Source organism: Ranitomeya variabilis, chromosome 4 (genome assembly GCF_051348905.1).
Source record: "Ranitomeya variabilis isolate aRanVar5 chromosome 4, aRanVar5.hap1, whole genome shotgun sequence".
Lineage (NCBI taxonomy): Eukaryota > Metazoa > Chordata > Amphibia > Anura > Dendrobatidae > Ranitomeya > Ranitomeya variabilis.
The window spans coordinates 689,740,220-689,760,177 of NC_135235.1; the positions used below are offsets into that span (position 1 = coordinate 689,740,220).

The 19,958-nt window shown below is 43.8% G+C and overlaps 1 protein-coding gene across 1 annotated transcript; it reads left to right on the forward strand.

Moving 5' to 3' along the window:
• The first annotated feature begins 1,856 nt into the window (after positions 1 to 1,856).
• LOC143767707 (uncharacterized) lies at positions 1,857 to 19,683 on the forward strand. The gene is made up of 3 exons (XM_077256217.1): positions 1,857 to 1,962; positions 15,567 to 16,226; positions 19,061 to 19,683. Exons 2-3 carry the CDS (start codon positions 15,578 to 15,580, stop codon positions 19,096 to 19,098), a joined length of 687 nt encoding a protein of 228 aa, XP_077112332.1. The 5' UTR covers positions 1,857 to 1,962; positions 15,567 to 15,577; the 3' UTR covers positions 19,099 to 19,683.
• The last annotated feature ends 275 nt before the right edge of the window (positions 19,684 to 19,958 follow it).

Genomic DNA, 19,958 nt, shown 5'->3' on the forward strand with positions numbered 1-19,958 from the left:
GAGAAGAATGCTTGGTTATCATTCAAAGACGTCGTCAAGAACTTTCTTGGAAATACACGTGCAAGTAATTACAAAGAAATTGTTCAGAATCTATTGGAGAGCTACAAAGTGCTTGGTTGCAACATGAGTATTAAACTACATTTTCTGCATTGCCATCTTGCCAACTTTCCGGAAAATCCTGGTGCTGTTAGCGATGAGCAAGGTGAACGATTTCACCAAGATTTGAAGGTTATGGAAGACCGTTACCAGGGTAGATGGGATGTACATATGATGGCTGACTATTGCTGGAGCATCAAACGTGATTGTCCTCAAGTTAAACACTCCAGAAAAAGCTATAAATGTACATTTTTACCTTAAATACTTGTGTGTGTGTATGTATATATATATATATATATATATATATATATATATATATATATATATATATATACACTCACTGGCCACTTTATTAGGTACACCATGCTAGTAACGGGTTGGACCCCCTTTTGCCTTCAGAACTGCCTCAATTCTTCGTGGCATAGATTCAACAAGGTGCTGGAAGCATTCCTCAGAGATTTTGGTCCATATTGACATGATGGCATCACACAGTTGCCGCAGATTTGTCGGCTGCACATCCCTGATGCGAATCTCCCGTTCCACCACATCCCAAAGATTTCATGTTGTTTACGCCAAATTCTGACCCTACCATCCGAATGTCGCAGCAGAAATCGAGACTCATCAGACCAAGCAACGTTTTTCCAATCTTCTACTGTCCAATTTCGATGAGCTTGTGCAAATTGTAGCCTCAGTTTCCTGTTCTTAGCTGAAAGGAGTGGTACCCGGTGTGGTCTTCTGCTGCTGTAGCCCATCTGCCTCAAAGTTCGACGCACTGTGTGTTCAGAGATGCTCTTAGGCCTACCTTGGTTGTAACGGGTGGCGATTTGAGTCACTGTTGCCTTTCTATCAGCTCGAACAAGTCTGCCCATTCTCCTCTGACCTCTGGCATCAACAAGGCATTTCCGCCCACAGAACTGCCGCTCACTGGATTTTTTTTCTTTTTCGGACCATTCTCTGTAAACCCTAGAGATGGTTGTGCGTGAAAATCCCAGTAGATCAGCAGTTTCTGAAATACTCAGACCAGCCCTTCTGGCACCAACAACCATGCCACGTTCAAAGGCACTCAAATCACCTTTCTTCCCCATACTGATGCTCGGTTTGAACTGCAGGAGATTGTCTTGACCATGTCTACATGCCTAAATGCACTGAGTTGCCGCCATGTGATTGGCTTATTAGAAATTAAGTGTTAACAAGAAGTTGGACAGGTGTACCTAATAATGTGGCCAGTGAGTGTATATATATCCTTTGTAAAAAACATGATAGTGTTAAAAAACATATTTGTCGTGCCTATTTCTTATATATTTCATTTTTTGTTCATATTTGTACTATTTAAAAAAAACAACAACACTTTTTAGGTACAGTAGTTTACATATTTTTGAGAAGACAAAAATCCTATAGTTCAAAAACTTGACGTGATAGAGAAAAACTGAGATCATCTCTGGATTCAGCATCCAAAAATTAATTAAGAACAGTTGTCTGACCTAACTCTTAAAAAATTGTGTTCCCCAGTGTAATTGGACTGTTGTTACTTAGCAATTTCTTTTTTCATCTTAACTGTTTATCTCCTTGCGAGGAGTTCCCCTTTTGTTTCAATTAAACTGTTATACTGTTAACCCTTGCTCTGCTTCCCTTGCGTCACTGCATCCCTCATCCTGTTTACATTTGGCATAGTTGGCAGGATGCAGTCTACGAGCGCAGAGGCAAGGGACCAAGTGTTCATGGGTGCCCCAAGGGCCAGCTACAAGGTACACACAAGTACAGAAGGAGAGAGGACCTACTGGCAGGAGGCCCACTGCCTGATGCGTAACTAAGATTTGGACCTGTGAGCCATCAGCACCTCCCTGTGGTCACATGCTACATAACACGGTAATTGTAACCTATTTGTACCCTACCCTTGTACTACACTCTTGACTGTATACCGTATTTTTCGGACTACAAGACGCACTTTTTCCCCCCCAAAAAAGGGGGGAAAATGGGGGGTGCGTCTAATAGTCGAAATGCAGGCTTACCCGTGGCGGCAGAGGTGCGGTGGCAGAGGTGCGGCGGCAGAGGTGCGGCGGCAGACGTGCGGAGATGAGGAGGCGCAGTGAGCGGGATCCCTTTCCCCGGTGAAGTGATGCAGCAGCCCGGTAAGGAGCAGAGCCGGGTGAATCCTGTTGTCATCGGTGGTGGCGGCCATCTTCCGGGGGCCGCGCGTGCGCAGATGAAGCGCTCTGCTTCCCGGGGCTTCAGGAAAATGGCCGCGGGATGCCGCGCGTGCGCAGATGGGGATCGCGGCGGCCATTTTTCTGAAGTTCTTAGCTTCAGGAAAATGGCCGCGCGATCTCCATCTGCGCACGCGCGGCCTCCCGCGGCCATTTTCCTGAAGCCCCGGGAAGCAGAGCGCTTCATCTGCGCTCGTGGGGCCCCCGGAAGATGGCCGCCACCACCGATAACAACAGCATTCACCCGGCTCTTCTCCTTACCGGGCTGCTGCATCACCTCACCGGGGAAAGGGACCCTCTCACACCATACCTGTCACTGCGCCTCCTGATCCCAGCACCTCCTGATCCCTGCACCTCCTGATCCCTGCACCTCCTGATCCCTGCACCTCCTGATCCCAGCACCTCCTGATCGCAGCACCTCCTGATCGCAGCACCTCCTGATCGCAGCACCTCCTGATCGCAGCACCTCCTGATCCCTGCACCTCCTGATCCCAGCACCTCCTCATCCCAGCACCTCCTCATCCCAGCACCTCTGCCGGTAACCAGTGCTGCAACCCTCCCATGGACACCAGGCCGTGGCGTCGCCCACCTAAGCAGGAAGGGACCCTGCTCAGGTGCACGCTGTACCGCATCACCCCACCTCTGCCGACACCATGCCTCCTGTGACCCTGCTCTGCCACTGCCAGCAATCAGGTAAGATACTGTAAATTCGGACAATAAGACGGACCCCCATCTTATAAAAAATCTTTTTTTCTTGGGGTGCACCTTATGGTCCGGTGCGTCTTATAGTCCGCGAAATACGGTACTTGCATTAATATAAAATTAATCTTGGTCTGCTCTTTTATCTCGATTCACAAATCCCCACGTCTCTATAAAGGAGTGGTTTTACAGGGGTTGTAGTCCTGACAAGGGCCGGATTAGTGTCCACAGATGCGGTCACAGAAATAACGGTCCAACTTCTGGCAGCAGCGTACGGTCACCGGTTTTACCCGCTGAGCACCTAGTCCATAAACCTGTGAGGCTGAAGCAAAGAGCTGCAGAAATTCCAGCATCAGGTGTGGGCTGCTGCGCTCTGGCTGGCAGACGGGACCACAACTCAAGATGGGAGCTGACCACGGGCTCTGACTCTCTAGGATGACTCCACTCTGCAGCATGTGTGCCAACATTTCTTTCACTTCTTTGTACATCTGCGGCGGAATCTGCTGATATCTCTCCTGGATTGGTGCGGCACTTCCTGTGGGTATCTTGTGGGTTATAGCTGTAGTACAATCTGTGACGAATCGCACAGAGGAAGGGTGTGTCGACTTCACTCACCTCTGATGAGGGGAGAGAAGGACCCAGCAGGTATCGGCTCTCTAGCACCACCACTTGCCCCAGGTCAGTCAGGGAACTACACTGAGGGCAAATAGTCGCCGAAAAGGCTCCCCTTATAGGTGCAAGTTATTGAGGCGCTCCCAGTGAGGAGGAATATATATCACCAGACCAGGCTGGGGATATATATACACTGCTCAAAAAAAATAAAGGGAACACTAAAATCCCACATCCTAGATATCACTGAATGAAATATTCCAGTTGCAAATCTTTATTCATTATATAGTGGAATGCATTGAGAACAGTAAAACCTAAAAATGATCAATGTAAATCACAACTAATATCCCATGGAGGTCTGGAGTTGGAATGATGCTCAAAATCAAAGTGGAAAATCAAATTACAGGCTGGAAATGTCTCAAGACCAGGAAATGATGCTCAGTAGTGTGTGTGGCCTCCATGTGCCTGTATGACCTCCCTACAACGCCTGAGCATGCTACTGATGAGGCGGTGGATGTTATCCTGAGGGATCTCCTCACAGCCCTGGATTAAGGCATCAGTTAACTACTGGGACAGTCTGTGGTGCAATGTGGCGTTGGTGGATGGAATGAGACACGATGTCCCAGATGTGCTTGATTGGATTCAGGACTGGGGAACGGGCAGGCCAATCCTTAGCATCAATACCTTCATCATGCAGGAACTGCTGACACTCTTCAGTCATATGAGGCCTAGCATTATCATGCATCAGAAGGAGCCCAAGGCCCACTGCACCTGCATATGGTCTCACAATGGGTCTGATAATCTCGTCCAGGTACCTAATGGCAGTCAGGGTCCCTCTAGCTAGCACATGGAGGGCTGTGCTGCCCTCCAAAGAAATGCCTCCCCACACCATTGCTGACCTACTGCCAAACTTGTCATTCTGGAGGATGTTGCAGACAGCAGAACATTCTATCCACTGTGTCTCCAGACTCTGTCACGTCTGTCACATGTGCTCAGTGTGAACCTGCTCTCATCCGTGAAGAGCCAATGTTGAATCTGCCTATCTTGGTGTTCTCTGGCAAATGCCAATCGCCCTGCATGGTGTTGGGCTGTAAGCACAGCACCCGCTTGTGGACATCGGGCCCTCATAACACCCTGATGGAGTCTGTTTCTGACAGTTTGAGCAGACACATGGGTGTTAGTGGTCTGCTGGAGGTCATCTTGCAGGGCTCTGGCACTGCGTCTAATGTTCCTTCTTGCACAAAGGAGGAGGTAGCGGTCCTGCTGCTCGGTTGTTGCTTTCCTACTCCCCCCTCCATGTCCCTGGTGTACTGGCCTGTCTCCTGGTATCTGCTCCATGCTCTGGACACTATGCTGACAGACACAGCTACCCATCTTGCCCCACTTTGCATTGATGTGCCATCCTGGATGAGCTGCACTACCTGAGCAAGTTCTGTGGGTTGTGGACAACACCTCATGTTACTGTACAGGACCTCTAAGGCTGAGAGCAATGACAAAATGCAAAAGTGACAAAAACAGCCAAAAAAGGATGAGAACAGAGAAATAGTCTGTGGTCACCCCCCAATGGATCACCTGCATATGAGGAACCTTAGGACACGATAAGTTTAATAACTGGACTGTTGTTACTTAGCAATTTATCTTTTCAACTTAACTGTTTATCTCTCTGCGAGGAGTTCCCCTGTTGTTTAAATTAGCCTTTTATATTGTTAACCCTTGCTCTGCCTCCCTTGCACCACTGAATCCCGCAACCTGTTTACACCTGCACGAGATGTGTTGGCATGGCTCGAACCATGGTTTCATGGCTTTGCACCACATCATAAATTTCATTATGTTTTCTAAAGGATTCGGATTATTGCACAATTTCTCCTGAAATGTGGAACACTAATACTTTCTCTATTCTACAGGTCAGAACTCATAGTAGCTCCAATGGTTGACCATAAATGAGTGCATCTCCTGTTTATTTTTGAAGTTCTCCCCACCAACGTACGTTGTTGATGGGAATGTAACTTGTTTTTTATTCTGTCTTCTTTTTTACATTATGATTTTGGTGGGATCGGCCTGCCTCACTTACAGTGAAGGAAATAATTATTTGATCCCTTCCTGATCTTGTACGTTTGCCCACTGACAAAGACATGAACAGGCTATAATTTTAAGGGTAGGTTAATTTTAACATTGAGAGATAAAATATGAAAAATAAAATCGAGAAAATCACATTGTATAAATTATATAAATGTATTTGCATTTTGCAGTGAGAAATAAGTATTTGATCCCCTACCAACCATTAAGAGTTCTGGCTCCTGCAGACCAGTAATTTCAAAAACAGCTAACATAGAAAAAAAAAACACATACCATAAAGATACAGCCTTCCCAAGACCTGTCCGATGACAAATGCACTAGCAGGATGCAGCAGGCCCCCACTGATAAAGGCTAAGAGTAGCACAAGTGCAAACTACTGATAAAAAGAGCCACCCACACACCTAGCAAATCATGGTGGGGTTGGCTGCCTAGTAGAAAAATTACACACAAATAGGGCTTGAATAGAACACCAGTCACACAGGTATGTGTGGTGCAAAATGCAAAGTGTCTGGCAAAGGCTAGGTTCACTCTAGCGTATGAGTCTGCAGCGTATTATCCTCATGCACAAACGTATGTAAAAACGCATGCTAACGCAGCATTTTTTATTCGCATCATCTTACGCATGACGCCAAAAAAAGCTGCGTTTGCATGCATTCGCATGCGTTTGCGTTATTTATGCGCATGCGTTCGATAGGATAATGCTTTTCCAGGAGAATTTCCTTGACACAAGCCACATCCAATGGACATGTCTCATGGAAATTCTCTATATAGACCCTTGTACAGATGAAATCCTCATCTTTTGCTGTTGTATCCTGCTGCAAGATGGATCTTCGTATGGAGAGCTTATATCGTAATTTGGATTTGGATTTGAACTTAGCGTATGCTGTTGCTTGTTATGAAGAAAGAAAAAGAGAAAGACGGAGAAGACGTGATTGTCGCTACTGGCAACACCCTATCGTTGAAGTCTTAGAGAGTAGTGGAGCCTACCACATGTTGTACACTGAGCTGCGTTCAAACCCTCATAAGTTTTTCTACTACATCAGGATGTCGGAACAGAGCTTCAATGACTTGTTGCAACGAGTGCGAGGATCCATAACCAGGCACGACACACAGCTACGGCGAGCAATTCCTGCTGAGGAACATCTGTTAGTGACCCTAAGGTACGTAATTTTGAAAAAGAAACACCTGTCATTAATAATATGATTGTTCTAAAAGCCCTGTACAGAATTTTTTTTCCATTTTTTTTCTAAAAGCTATGAACTGATTTTTTGTTTCCATTTTCTGTTCCGCAAATTCCTGGCTACTGGAGAGACATTATCATCTCACTATTTCCAATTCCGGATTGGACTGTCCATCCTTTATGGGATTGTTGGAGACACCTGCAGGGCTTTATGTGACGTTTTTCATGCAGAATTTCTCCCCCAACCCACAACTGAACTGTGGCAGGAAAATGCTGAAAAATTTATGGACATTTGTAATTTTCCTAACTGTTTGGGGGCTGTGGACGGCAAACACATTTGCATTAGGAAACCAGTTGGAAGTGGATCCGAGATTTTCAATTATAAAAAATACTTTTCTATCGTTCTTATGGCGATTGCCGATGCTGACTGAAGATTTGTCGCCATTGACATTGGATCTTTTGGACAAGGAAATGACTCGTAGACTTTTAAAAACTCTGACATGGGCCAACGATTGTATGCTAATGAATTTAATTTTCCACCGCCACAACCTCTTCCCAACACTGAAGGACAGCCAATGCTATTTGTTGTTGTTGGGGATGAAGCGTTCCAAATGTGTGCAAACCTCCTAAAACCATACTCAAGTCTGGAGCAGGTAAGTATGACAGGGGCAGTGCGCTATAGTCACCTACTCCTCGTTCCGCCGTCGGCGCCGCTGTGTCTTCCGCAGTGATGCTCAGGTCAGAGGGCGCAGTGACGCGATTAGTGCGCGCTGCCCTCTTCCTGAACGTTGGTGCAGAAGACACAGCGGCGGTCAGCGATGGAACGGGGAGCAGGTGACTATAGCAAGTGCCGGGGGCCGGAGAGGTGAGTATGTAATTTTTTTATTTTTTTAATCGCAGCAACAGCATATGGGGCAAATATCTGTATGGAGCATCTTATGGGGCCATGTGCACCATTATATGGGGGCAAATATCTGTATGGGGCATCTTATGTGGCCATGTGCAGCATGATATGGGGGCAAATATCTGTATGGGGCATCTTATGGGGCCATGTGCACCATTATATGGGGGCAAATATCTGTATGGGGCATCTTATGTGGCCATATGCAGCATGATATGGGGGCAAATATCTGTATGGGGCATCTGTATGGGGCCACGTGCAGCATGATATGGGGGCAAATATCTGTATGGGGCATCTGTATGGGGCCATTTGCAGCATGATATGGGGCAAATATCTGTATGGGGCATCTTATGTGGCCATGTGCACCATTATATGGGGGCAAATATCTGTATGGGGCATCTTATGTGGCCATGTGCAGCATGATATGGGGGCAAATATCTGTATGGGGCCACGTGCAGCATGATATGGGGGCAAATATCTTTATGGGGCCATGTGCAGCATGATATGGGGCAAATATCTGTATGGGGCATCTTATGTGGCCATGTGCAGCATGATATGGGGGCAAATATCTGTATGGGGCATCTTAAGTGGCCATGTGCAGCATGATATGGGGGCAAATATCTGTATGGGGCATCTGTATGGGGCCATGTGCAGCATGATATGGGGGCAAATATCTATGGGGCATCTGTATGGGGCCATGTGCAGCATGATATGGGGCAAATATCTGTATGGGGCATCTTATGTGGCCATGTGCAGCATGATATGGGGCAAATATCTATGGGGTATCTGTATGGGGCCGTGTCCAGCATGATATGGGGGCAAATATCTGTATGGGGCATCTTATGTGGCCATGTGCACCATTATATATGGGGGCAAATATCTGTATGGAGCATCTTATGGGGCCATCATTAACCTTTGTGCAGCATTATATGGGGCATATTTTTGTGTGGAGCATCTTATGGGACCCATCATAAACTGTATGGAGCATTATATGGGGCGTTTTTTGTATGGAGCATCCTATGGGGCCCATCATGAACTGTATGGAGCATTATATGGGGCTCCTGATTCAATATGGATATTCAAAAACACTTAACCTACTGATGTCTCAATTAATTTTACTTTTATTGGTATCTATTTTTACTTTTGACATTTACCAGTAGCTGCTGCATTTTCCACCCTAGGCTTATACTCGAGTCATTAAGTTTTCCCAGTTTTTTGTGGCAAAATTAGGGGGGTCGGCTTATACTCGAGTATATACGGTAAGTGTGTGTTTGCAGCGATGGCGCATAGGTGTGGTGACAGCGCATACAGAGATAAAGAATACACTGAATGTTTAAACAAAAGCAAAATTTTATTTAACAATAAAAAATGAACTTTGGTGAATAAAAAATTAGCTTTGGGTATTGTTGAAATATGATGGACATGTGGTGTTTGGAGCTGAGATGATTGGCTAGCATGTGTGGATGATGAAGGGATTCTAGGGGAAGGGCCTACAAAATGTGTGGGGTCTGGGAGGTCAAGGATGGAAGGAGACACAATAGAAATGGAATCGTGGGAAGGGAGAGATAAATTAGAAAACGGAGACACATTGGAAGGTGAGGGTGGAGGTGGTATGACAGTTTTGGGGGTACGTTTGCCGGTCCTAGTCTTCTTGGTTTGCAGTGCTGAGCTACTGGCATTCTGTTTGTTTGCTTCTTTTTTTCTTTGGGTGGGTGGGAGTGGTGGGTTGAGGCTGGTGTGCAGCAGGACTCGATATGGTGGTGGAGGTAGACAGGCATGCAGCAGGACACAGCATGGTGGTGGCTTGAGGCAGATGCGCAGCAGGACTCGGCATGGTGGTGGAGGTAGACAAGTGTGACACCCCAGGTCACTGGTTGGCACAGTGGCACTGCTTTCCTCACGGGGAGAGTGATGTCACGCTTGGAAGCAAGGGAGGATCTTCTCCATCATGTACACACAAGCATACAACATGTTCACACTCCAGGCCAGAAGGGGGAGCTCTGATCTAGCTTGTGGGTGGCTCCCCTATATATATTCTTGTCTGGAGGGAAAATCAGCCATTCTGAGAGAGAGTTCCTGTCAGAGAGACAGAGGAGAAGGGAGCAGAGGGGCCTTGCATCCACGAGAAGTGCTGCAGCTCCTAGGGAAAGAGAAAGCCGAACAGTTTATAGAGAGCGCGTTGGACAAGAGAAGAGCAGGGGAGGACAGCTGCGACTGGGCTACCTCCTTACAGAGCGCAGACACCGGTAGCTGGAAGACCGAGGTTGTGAGGGACTCCAAGACTTGCAGCAGAAACCGGCAGGACAGCTGGACTACACGTCACCTGTCTGCCCTAACACCTGGAGACACAATGGCGCATAGAGCCCGGGTCATGATAGAGACCCTGTAAAAAAAACCTCGAGCCACCTGTCAGAGGTGTTAGTGACCTACCTGCAAGGAGGACAGAGAAAACACATGAGGACATTGTGAGAGGCCAAGGGCAGCAAGGAACTACACCACAGCGCTAGAAGGAAGGCTTCTATCTCCACCTGGTAAAGGGGACTCCCAACTCGCTTCCAAGCTGGCCGGACCCTGCCAGTACCTGTAATCCAGGATCCTGGACTGTGGCTACCTGAATTCCACAGTAAACCAGGTAAAGAGACTGCAAACCTGTGTCCTCTGTTTCTTGCTACACTACCCATCTTCATCTACACACCGGGAGCCCTGGGGACCCAGCTTCATCTGTGGGAAGCTATACCATCTTAGCTGCCATAACATTACCCCAGTGGACCCCTTTAATCAGCGTCGGTCACCTCTGACCGAGAATCACAGGTGGCATCACAAACTTTATTCATAACTACTTTAAAGACTTTTACCTTAACTTGGGCGCCCAGGGCCACGAACCAGGTCGCCGCTGCCGTGACATATCCCTTTAAGTACCGGACCTGTGCCGGTCTCTGAAGTTCGGATTCCATGCGGTCAAGGCATCGGTTGGCTTCCTGGAAATGTGAGTTCACATGCGCGACCCATTTTCCATTCTGTCTCCAACAGCCTTTAGGCCATTCTGGAAGTCCGAGCCTATGTGAACAAACTGGGGCATGAGTGAACTGTTCCAGGCCTTCTGCCACTGGCGAGAAGAGACAAAAAGATCAGTGGCAGAGGACTGGGACAGGGGAAAACCTGAAGGACCAGCTGCCTGTTCTCCAGCCTGTGAAGCCTGCACACTTGCTACATCGCTGGTTGATGACTGGGACAGTTCGGTGGCTGTTCGACAGAGGCCGATCCAGGTTCTGTTTGAAAAAGAAATTAAAAACATTACTACAAAAACATAACAATTTTTAAAGCGCCAACATTTCCTAAGAAAAATTCAGATGTTATACCATGGAATACAACACAAAATACTTATGTTTGATGACAAACCGCAGGCCTCAGGAAGCAGAGACTACGATAGTACTTGTGTTTTCCTATTTTTTGAGCAGCACCACGTTGAACTTGGTTCTCCTCTCTCATGTCGTTATTGAAGCGATCCTTCATCAAATGCCACCGGACTTTGACTCTATTCATTGTGAAGGGGGGGGGAAAAAAATTGTAAAACAATGCATCACAGGTTCACTGCCACGTCAGACCACATTTTAATATTTACAAAAAATCTTTCTGACTTGTGGCGTGGCATGGTCCCAATCATCCAGCAGCGATCTGGCCACTTCATCCCATAGCCGCCAAATGACCACAGTGTCCGAGTGTTGCTAATCCCGAGTGTCCCACAACAGAACTCGCTCCTGCACCAATGTTATTAGGAGGTCGTTGTCAATGGTGATTTTATGATGTGGAACCTAGAAATCAAAGAAACACATTAATATAGTTGTTAAGATAAAACAAAAACAGTCAAGAATACTTTCCCGACATCTTTCCACCTGAATTTGGGCCTGAGTCTGCTCCTGCTCTGCCGCATTGGAACTGTTCTGGAAGGAAAATACATGATTTTACCATATGTGTCATATTGACAGTCAATAGTTACCAATCAGTAGCAAATGTACTCATTTCATCAGTCTCCTGTCTGCTCTGGGAGGTATGCTCTTTGCTGAAGGACATCTTTGATGAGGAATGCTGCAAGAGAGACAGAAGTGAGTAAAGACTGCAGTGAGAGAAACAGACACAGACCTCTTCATAGCGTCTATACTCACATCCTGAGTGAAATCTAGAGTCTTCAGGTCAGCAAAGCAGTCTTCAGAGCAGCTAACAATTACTTCCAGAGTCTTGAGGGTAATGGACTACCTGTCTCCAGACCCCCTTTTATACATCAGTGATTTTGCAGATGGTAACAGTTTGGAGGGTATTAGTCCTCTTTTGTGGCTTTGCTATTAGTTTAGTGATAGGACTCGCAAGTGTAGGCATCCTTGACGTGGATTGCGAGCTTGCTATTTTGGCCAAAATATCGACCAATACCTCACTATTTATATGTATTTTTGTGCACTATATTTTTCAGGGTGCAGCCAAACCCAGCACATTTGGTCTTGTGTACAGGGGTGTTCATACTGGGATGCATTGGGAGTGTGCTGGCCAGCTGGACTAATGGAATAGTAGGGGCGTGACTAATAGGCTGAGAACCAGACACTGTGCATTTCCTTTATGTGAACAGTGTCCTATACAGGCCTTTATTGTGCAAATGTATACTGAGCAGTCACCCCTCCATGAATGGGTATGCGGTGAGTGGCTGTCTATTTAGTATTTTGCACCTGTGTTGCCAACATCTTGCTATATATGGGCTGCATCCTGTGGTGCATTTGTTCGGAGACATGGGCAGGTAAGCGGTGCTGACTTTTTTCTGCTCTGTTTTTTTATTTAGAGATGATCTGCAAAGAGGAGTGGACCAAAATTCCTCCTGATGTGCGCAAACCTCAGCATCAGCTACAAAACAAGTCTGACTGCTGTGCTTGCCAACAAGGGTTTTGCCACTAAGTATTAAGTCTTGTTTGCCAGAGGAATCAAATATTTCTCACTGCAAAATGCAAATCAATTTATAGAATTTATACAATGTGATTTTCTGGATTTTATTTTTGATATTCTATCTCTCAATGTTAAAATTAACCTACCCTTAAAATTATAGACTGTTCATGTATTTGTCAGTGGGCAAACTTACAAAATCAGCAGGGGATCAAATATTTATTTCCTACACTGTATGCGAGTCTGTAACTCTCTGGTAGTCTTTAAAAAATGATCTATATTACCAAATGCCCGAGATCTAAATTAAGACACCCCAGCTCTACACTATTATAAAAAGCTTTCTTTAAATGTCTAATATTTCTTCTTGAAACTCATTTGATAGAAAATATTGGCCCTTACGATAGTTTAGATTGCCAAGAGCCACCGAGCCCCAGACTCTAATTACCTCAAAGAGGTTTCACCACTAGTTACTGTTTTTGTTCCTGGAGAAGACTGTTCAGCTTGATCATTTCAGTAGATGTGTTATTGTGTATATTCACAGTTTTGCCCATCACCCTTTAACTTCTTTAACCCCTCTACATGGATCTGGACTTACACAGAGACCCATAGGCTTGGGCCACAGTGTTACCTGCTGTTCTGTGGAGTGTGATGAAAAGAAGAATAGTCAGGTAGCCAGATCAGAATCAAGTGGGAACAGAAAATGCAAAATCAGACACAAGAGTAGTCAGTAAACTGTCTGGATTCACAATGGGAAACGATACACAAGCCTGGAACTGAGGACAGAGGACTGAACCAAAGGAGAACATGGCTGTATCTGGCAGATTCCAGCAATATGCTTTAAGCTTTAGTAAGGTGTGGTGCTTTCCAATTGACTGAAGCAGGGAGCAGATTACTCCAGCTGGACAGCACATATACCTGTACTGCCAGACTGGATGGTACTGCAGGTCCCAGGTAACCTAATCTTAGTGGCTGGACAGAGCCTACACCACCTAAATTTTCTGGTACTGATGCTTCCTCCATTTTCAGCTTTGCCTGCAGAATGAAGACCTCACCTGGTAACAGTAGTAGACGTCTCCAGAACTGATCTCAGAGAAAATGGCATACACCATTTGCTGAAGCCCTAATATGACAAAATGGCAGAAAACCAGAGCAGTAGAAATCCACATAAAGTGACTCCATTTTGGAAATTACAACCCCTGGCAAAAATTATGGAATCACAAAAAATGTGGTAGTCAGTAATTGTTACTTTTTTAACCAAGCATAAGGGAAAATGTATGAAATCACTCAATTCTGAGGAAAAAATTATGGAATCATGAAAACAAACAAAAAAACACTCCAAAACATCACTAGTATTTTGTTGCACCACCTCTTACTTTTATTACAGCTTGAAGTCTCTGAGGCATGGACTTAATGAGTGTCAAACAGTACTCTTCATCAATCTGGCTACAACTTTCTCTGATTGCTGCTGTCAGATCAGCTTTGCAGGTTGGAGCCTTGCCATGGACTATTTTCTTCAACCTTCACCAAAGATTTTCAGTTGGATTGAGATCCTGACTATTTGCAGGCCATGACATTGGCCTCGTGTCTTTTTTCAAGGAATGTTTTCACAATTTTTGCTCTACGGCAGGATGCATTATCAACTTGAAAAATTATTTCATCATCCCCAAACATCCTTTCAATTGATGGGATAAGAAAAGTGTCCAAAATATCAACATAAACTTGTGCAATTATTGAAGATGTAATCACAGCCATCTCCCCAGTGCCTTTACCTGACATGCAGCCCCAATCATCAATGACTGTGCAAATTTGCATGTTCTCTTCAGGAAGTTTGATAATCTTCTCCTTTGTTTCAATTGACATCTCTCGTGTTTGGAGCCATGATTCATGTCAGTCCACTTGGTGCAACAGCTCTCCAAGGTGTGCTCACTTCTTTTTAGATGCAGACTAGCGAGCAGATCTAATTTGATGCAGGTCTAAGTTTTTGGTATGAAAATTGACAGGGTGATTCCATACTTTGTTCCCTATGCTTGGTTAAAATAGTAACCATTACTGACTACCACATTTTTTGTTCTTGATTTCTTTTAGTGTTTCTTAAAGCCAGAAAGTTGCCATTTGAAATTACTTTAGTTTTGTGCCATGTCTGTGATCTGCTTTTTTTCTACAAAATTAAACAACTGAATGAGCATCCTCCAAGGCCGATGATTTCATAATTTTTGCCAGGGGTTATATAACCCTCAATTAATTAATTTATAGGAGTAGTGTTTATGTTGACTACACAGGCACTTTCCGGAAATTAGCACGCAGTGGATGTTGGAGAGTGAAAATTGCACATTTGTAATTTTATTGCCCAACACATAGTGCCGAGATTGTGCTCCAGGAGATACATACACACCATCAATTAAGTGGGTTCTTCTCACTATAGTAATGCCAAATACATGGTTGCTAAATGCGGTTTGGGCACACTGCAAGGCTCAGAAGCAAGGGGGAGATTTGATTTTAAAAGTGCAGATATGGCTGGATTGGTTTACAGAAGCCATTTTTCTTTTCAAGAGCTTTTGAGACACTAATAGTGTGGGAACCTCTGTTTTTCCACGGCCAGATGATGGACCTGAGTGGGGACTTTATTAGTATAATTTTCACTTACATAACATTGGTGGCTTTTTATTCCATACTTGGGACGTAGAATGAACAAAAAGTTGATCACCACTGGTTTATGCTATGAAGTTTTTTTATTAGACTGTGAACTGACATTGTCTTGGTGAAAAATTCAATATTTGTACATAACTTGACATTTTTACTGACCACTTAAGTCAAAATATTCAAAAATATAAAATTCAAGAATATTTTATTAAAAAATGATTGATTTTATTCTTGGCAGATGACTGTACCATGAGATTAGAGGGACAGCTGACATCTTCACTGTTTAAATCAGATGATCTTGAGATCCCACAGGATACAACTGAAGTGAATGCCATTACTCCAGATATACCATCATCCCTTCACAGCAAAGATCTATCATCTGATCCTTTGAAACAGGTCCTATCTTCTGATTCATTACCGACTACCAAGGAAAATCAAAGTCACAAAATAAACATTAAAAAACAAATTGCTCCTAAAGCAAATAAGTCATTTTCATGTTCAGAATGTGGGAAATGTTTTAACAAAAAATGGAATCTTGTTACACACCAAAGAACTCACACAGGGGAGAAGCCATTCTCCTGTTCAGAATGTGGGAAATGTTTTAGCCAGAAATCAAATTTTGTTAAGCACCAGAGAATTCACACAGGTGAGAAGCCTTTCTCATGTACAGAATGTGGGAAATGTTTTACAGAGAAATCAAATCTTAACATACATCGGAGAACTCACACAGGGGAGAAACCTTTTTCATGTTCACAATGTGGGAAATGTTTTAATCAGAAAGCAGATGTTGCCCAGCACCAGAGGACTCATACAGGAGCAAAGCCTTTTTCCTGTTCAGAATGTGAGAAATGTTTTAACCAGAAATCAACTCTTAATAAACATCAGAGAAGTCACACAGGTGAGAAGCCTTTTTTCATGTTCATAATGTTGGAAATCTTTTAACCAAATTTTGTATTGTCCTAAAGGAGTGGTCCACTGCTAGGACAACCCCTTGTCATTCCTCATGTTTGGCTTTATTAAAATAAGAACACTGTTAATCACCTTCCGTGCCATTCCATTGGTGTCAGCAATCGTGTTCCCGGGGCTCATGTGAGAATGTTACATGACACGATCTTGGCGCCCAATCAGCACCACCTTCAGATATATTGAAGATGAACATGAAGCCAGAGATGCTACTGCTCTTTGACTTCCTCTTATTGTACGATTTTTCCGAATGTGGGGACAGTGACACTAGAGTTGGCTGGGCGCAGGGCTCACATGATGTAACAATATCATATGAACCCAAGAAACGCAAGTGCTGATGCTGCTGAAATGGCACCACCATTGGAAGTTTGTATTATTCACAAGAAAAAGAATTGAGACCGCGCATAAGGGAATACGCTCCGTAGTTCCCCAGCTGTGACGTCACACGCTCAGTTCCCTGTCGGCCATTTCCCCTCGTGCTCGTATCCAGGGACGCCACCGGCCGGGGCTTTCCCTGGCTCTATGCAGCCTCCCTGCGGCGCCCCTGTGCAGCAGTACTTCCGTACTTGCCGACCCACCACCGCATCCATATATCTGATGCCGGACATTCTGCCTAACGGCTTCACGCTCAGCTCGGCATCCGGCACCGTGGTACCTGAACTCCGGCTTATCCCATAGCCACATCCACTGGCACACCCACAGTCTCTCCATGTGAAATACACAGGTCACAGGTACGTTTACCATTTATCCTGAGTAGCTCACTTCCTTTCATTTTTATGGTCATATATCAATATACATTAGCGAGTCTGCCTAGTCTGTGTGTGCATCGCTATCTATTGATCGGAAGGATTTATTGATCAGAGGAGTTTACGGCTTCTAAGGGGTTCTTGTCTCACCATATGCTTTCACGCGCTGTGGCATTGCATATAGTTTCTATTCATTTGTTTGTTGTTTCTAGTGTATTCCCTTACGTGCGGTCTCAATTCTTTTTCTTGTGCATCATTTATGTCAGGGGTGGCGTCTACCTGCTTTGAGTCCAGCTGCTAAGGATATTGTCTATGCGAACAAGCGCGGGTGTGTTTATTATATAGAAGTTTGTATTATTGTTTTTATTTTGAAAGGTCCAAACATGAGGAATGAGACAGTTGTATACTTAAATGGGAAAAGGAAATTTCTTTAGAACTTAATTTATTTTTTAGATTATAAGATACATTTTTAGCAAGATAAAAATCTTGCTAATAAGTGAGTGCGTCTTATAAATTGGAGGCAGCTTCCTGTGACAGAGGAAAATGCTGAGACAGTGTCCTACTGCTCTTTTTCCTCCAGCCTAATACTTATCTAACTGATTGGTGTAAAGTAGAAGAAGAAGGTATCAGGACCTGCACTGAGGTTGCGCGTCCTGAGTGAGCAGCTGAAGAACCTTCCATTTGACTAACTCAAAGACCGTTCAGATCATGTAATCAATCAGAAAGAGATGACTTCCGGCACAGGAACCCTTTTTCAGTAAAAAATGATTTCTTTATTTAAACATCTTCAGCGATAAAAAAAAACAACATCATGGGGATCCCCCATAGGCCTGATGCATTTCGAACCCAGTAAAAACAGTCCTTCCTCAAAGGCGTACAAACAGAGTGAAGAGTTCCTTATATCTATCACAACAGCACATGTAATTGATTGAAAAGGACTACCTCCCCAATTTACCCCATATCGACCAGGGGGAAATTAGTCCTTCATATACAGTACATAAGCATATCATTTCATAAGAATCCATTTTGTAATAAGTATATACATATTTAACACATGCATACGTTGTGTGAAGACATTTCATATAAATAAGATTAGTTGAAAACCTGTTTACTCAAATTAACATAGCTGAACTTGCAAGTAAAACAAAACCCACATGTTGGAACGAAAAAAAAAAGTGATATTTTTACATCAAATGGTAATGGCACACAAGGCACCCATCACACGCACAAAAAATAGCAAGATATTAACTAGGTGCTACAAAGATACAGCAGAGTGATCTAATAAAAATATAGAAGATCACTTTTATAATTAAGGCCTTCTGGAATATGTGCATTCAAAGCCAATATCAAATATGTTTCATAACAACGGAGTCCATGTTCCCAGTCACCCCTCTAATTGATCTAGTTACTCTCTCGATTCCTTTAAACTTTAAACTCCTCAAATTACCTTTGTGCGTTTTCAGAAAATGTTTAGATAACCCCGAAATATTTCTACGGCTTGCAACAGTTCCAGGATTTGCGGCAGTAATGTGCTCGCTTATCCTCTTCTTAAGACTCCTTGTTTATTGCAGTTAATATAGGTTTTAATTTTATATTCTTTTGAAGTGATATTGTTAACATATTTATCCGTCCTGTCTATACTGGCACAATCCGCAGGTTCTCTCACCACACTTAAAACACCCAGTATATGTTAACCAGGTAGGTTTATGAGAACTGGAAAGTATATAGCGATGGAGATAGATAATGCTCCAGATTTTTTGCTTTTCTTGGGACACACCTATATCCTGCTGAAAGAATTTTAGATAAAACAGGATTTTGATATAACATTGGCAAATGCTTGTGTATTAACTTAACAATATCCTTATAATTTGAACTATAAGAGGTTGAGAAAGTAGGGACGTTTATTTTGCTTTTATTACCGTTGCTATTGCCATTGGTTTCAAACAACAGAGAATTTCTAGATCTTTTGTCAGTTTTTTTAACAGCTCTATTTATCATCCTTTTTTTGTAACCTCTCTTGCAGAGTCTGTTTTTAATTACTTCACTTTCCAGACTGTATAATAATGCAGTAGAACATGCTCTCTTGGCTCGTATAAACTCACCCAACGGGAGATTCTGTATGACATGCGATGGGTGGCAACTATCTTCATGCAAAATCGCATTGCCACTTGTTGCCTTTCTGAACAGGGATGTATGGAAAACTCCCAAGGAGCTATCACCCTATCAAGTGTAATATCAAGATACGTAGCAACAGTGCCATGAACCTGATATGTAAATTTTATATTCATGCTATTGTTATTGATATAATCAACAAAGTCAGGAAAAGATGCCGGGGAAGACTCACCGACTGAGCCGCACCATATTAGGATAACATCGTTGATGAATCTCCCCCTCCATAAAACCCTGTCAATAAAAGGGTTACACACTGTGTGGATGTATTTTTTTTCCCCAAAAGGATATGTATAAATTTGCCAGTGAGGGCGAAAATTTCGCCCCATTGGACATCCCCGTATTTGACGGTAATACTGTTTGTGAAATGTGAAAAGTTGGTAATTAAAAGATGCTCCAATGCTTTGATGATGAAATTTTTGATATTATCCTTGTACATTTTGGTTTCTGTCAAAATATTAGAAACAGTCTCTACCGCCAAATTATGTGGTATACAAGAATACTGTATAACGCAACAACATCGCATGTGATCCACACATAATCTGATTCCCAAGACATATTACTCATAGTATGTAACAATTGTTTGGTGTCTCTAATATGTCCTACTGTTTGCAAAACCAACGGCTGCAACTTTTTGTTAATCCATTCAGATAATCTTTCTTTAACTCCTCCGATTCCAGCCACAATTGGCCTGAACGGAGGAGGAAATTTTTCTTTGTGTGTTTTGTGTAAAGCATTGAACACCGGACAAA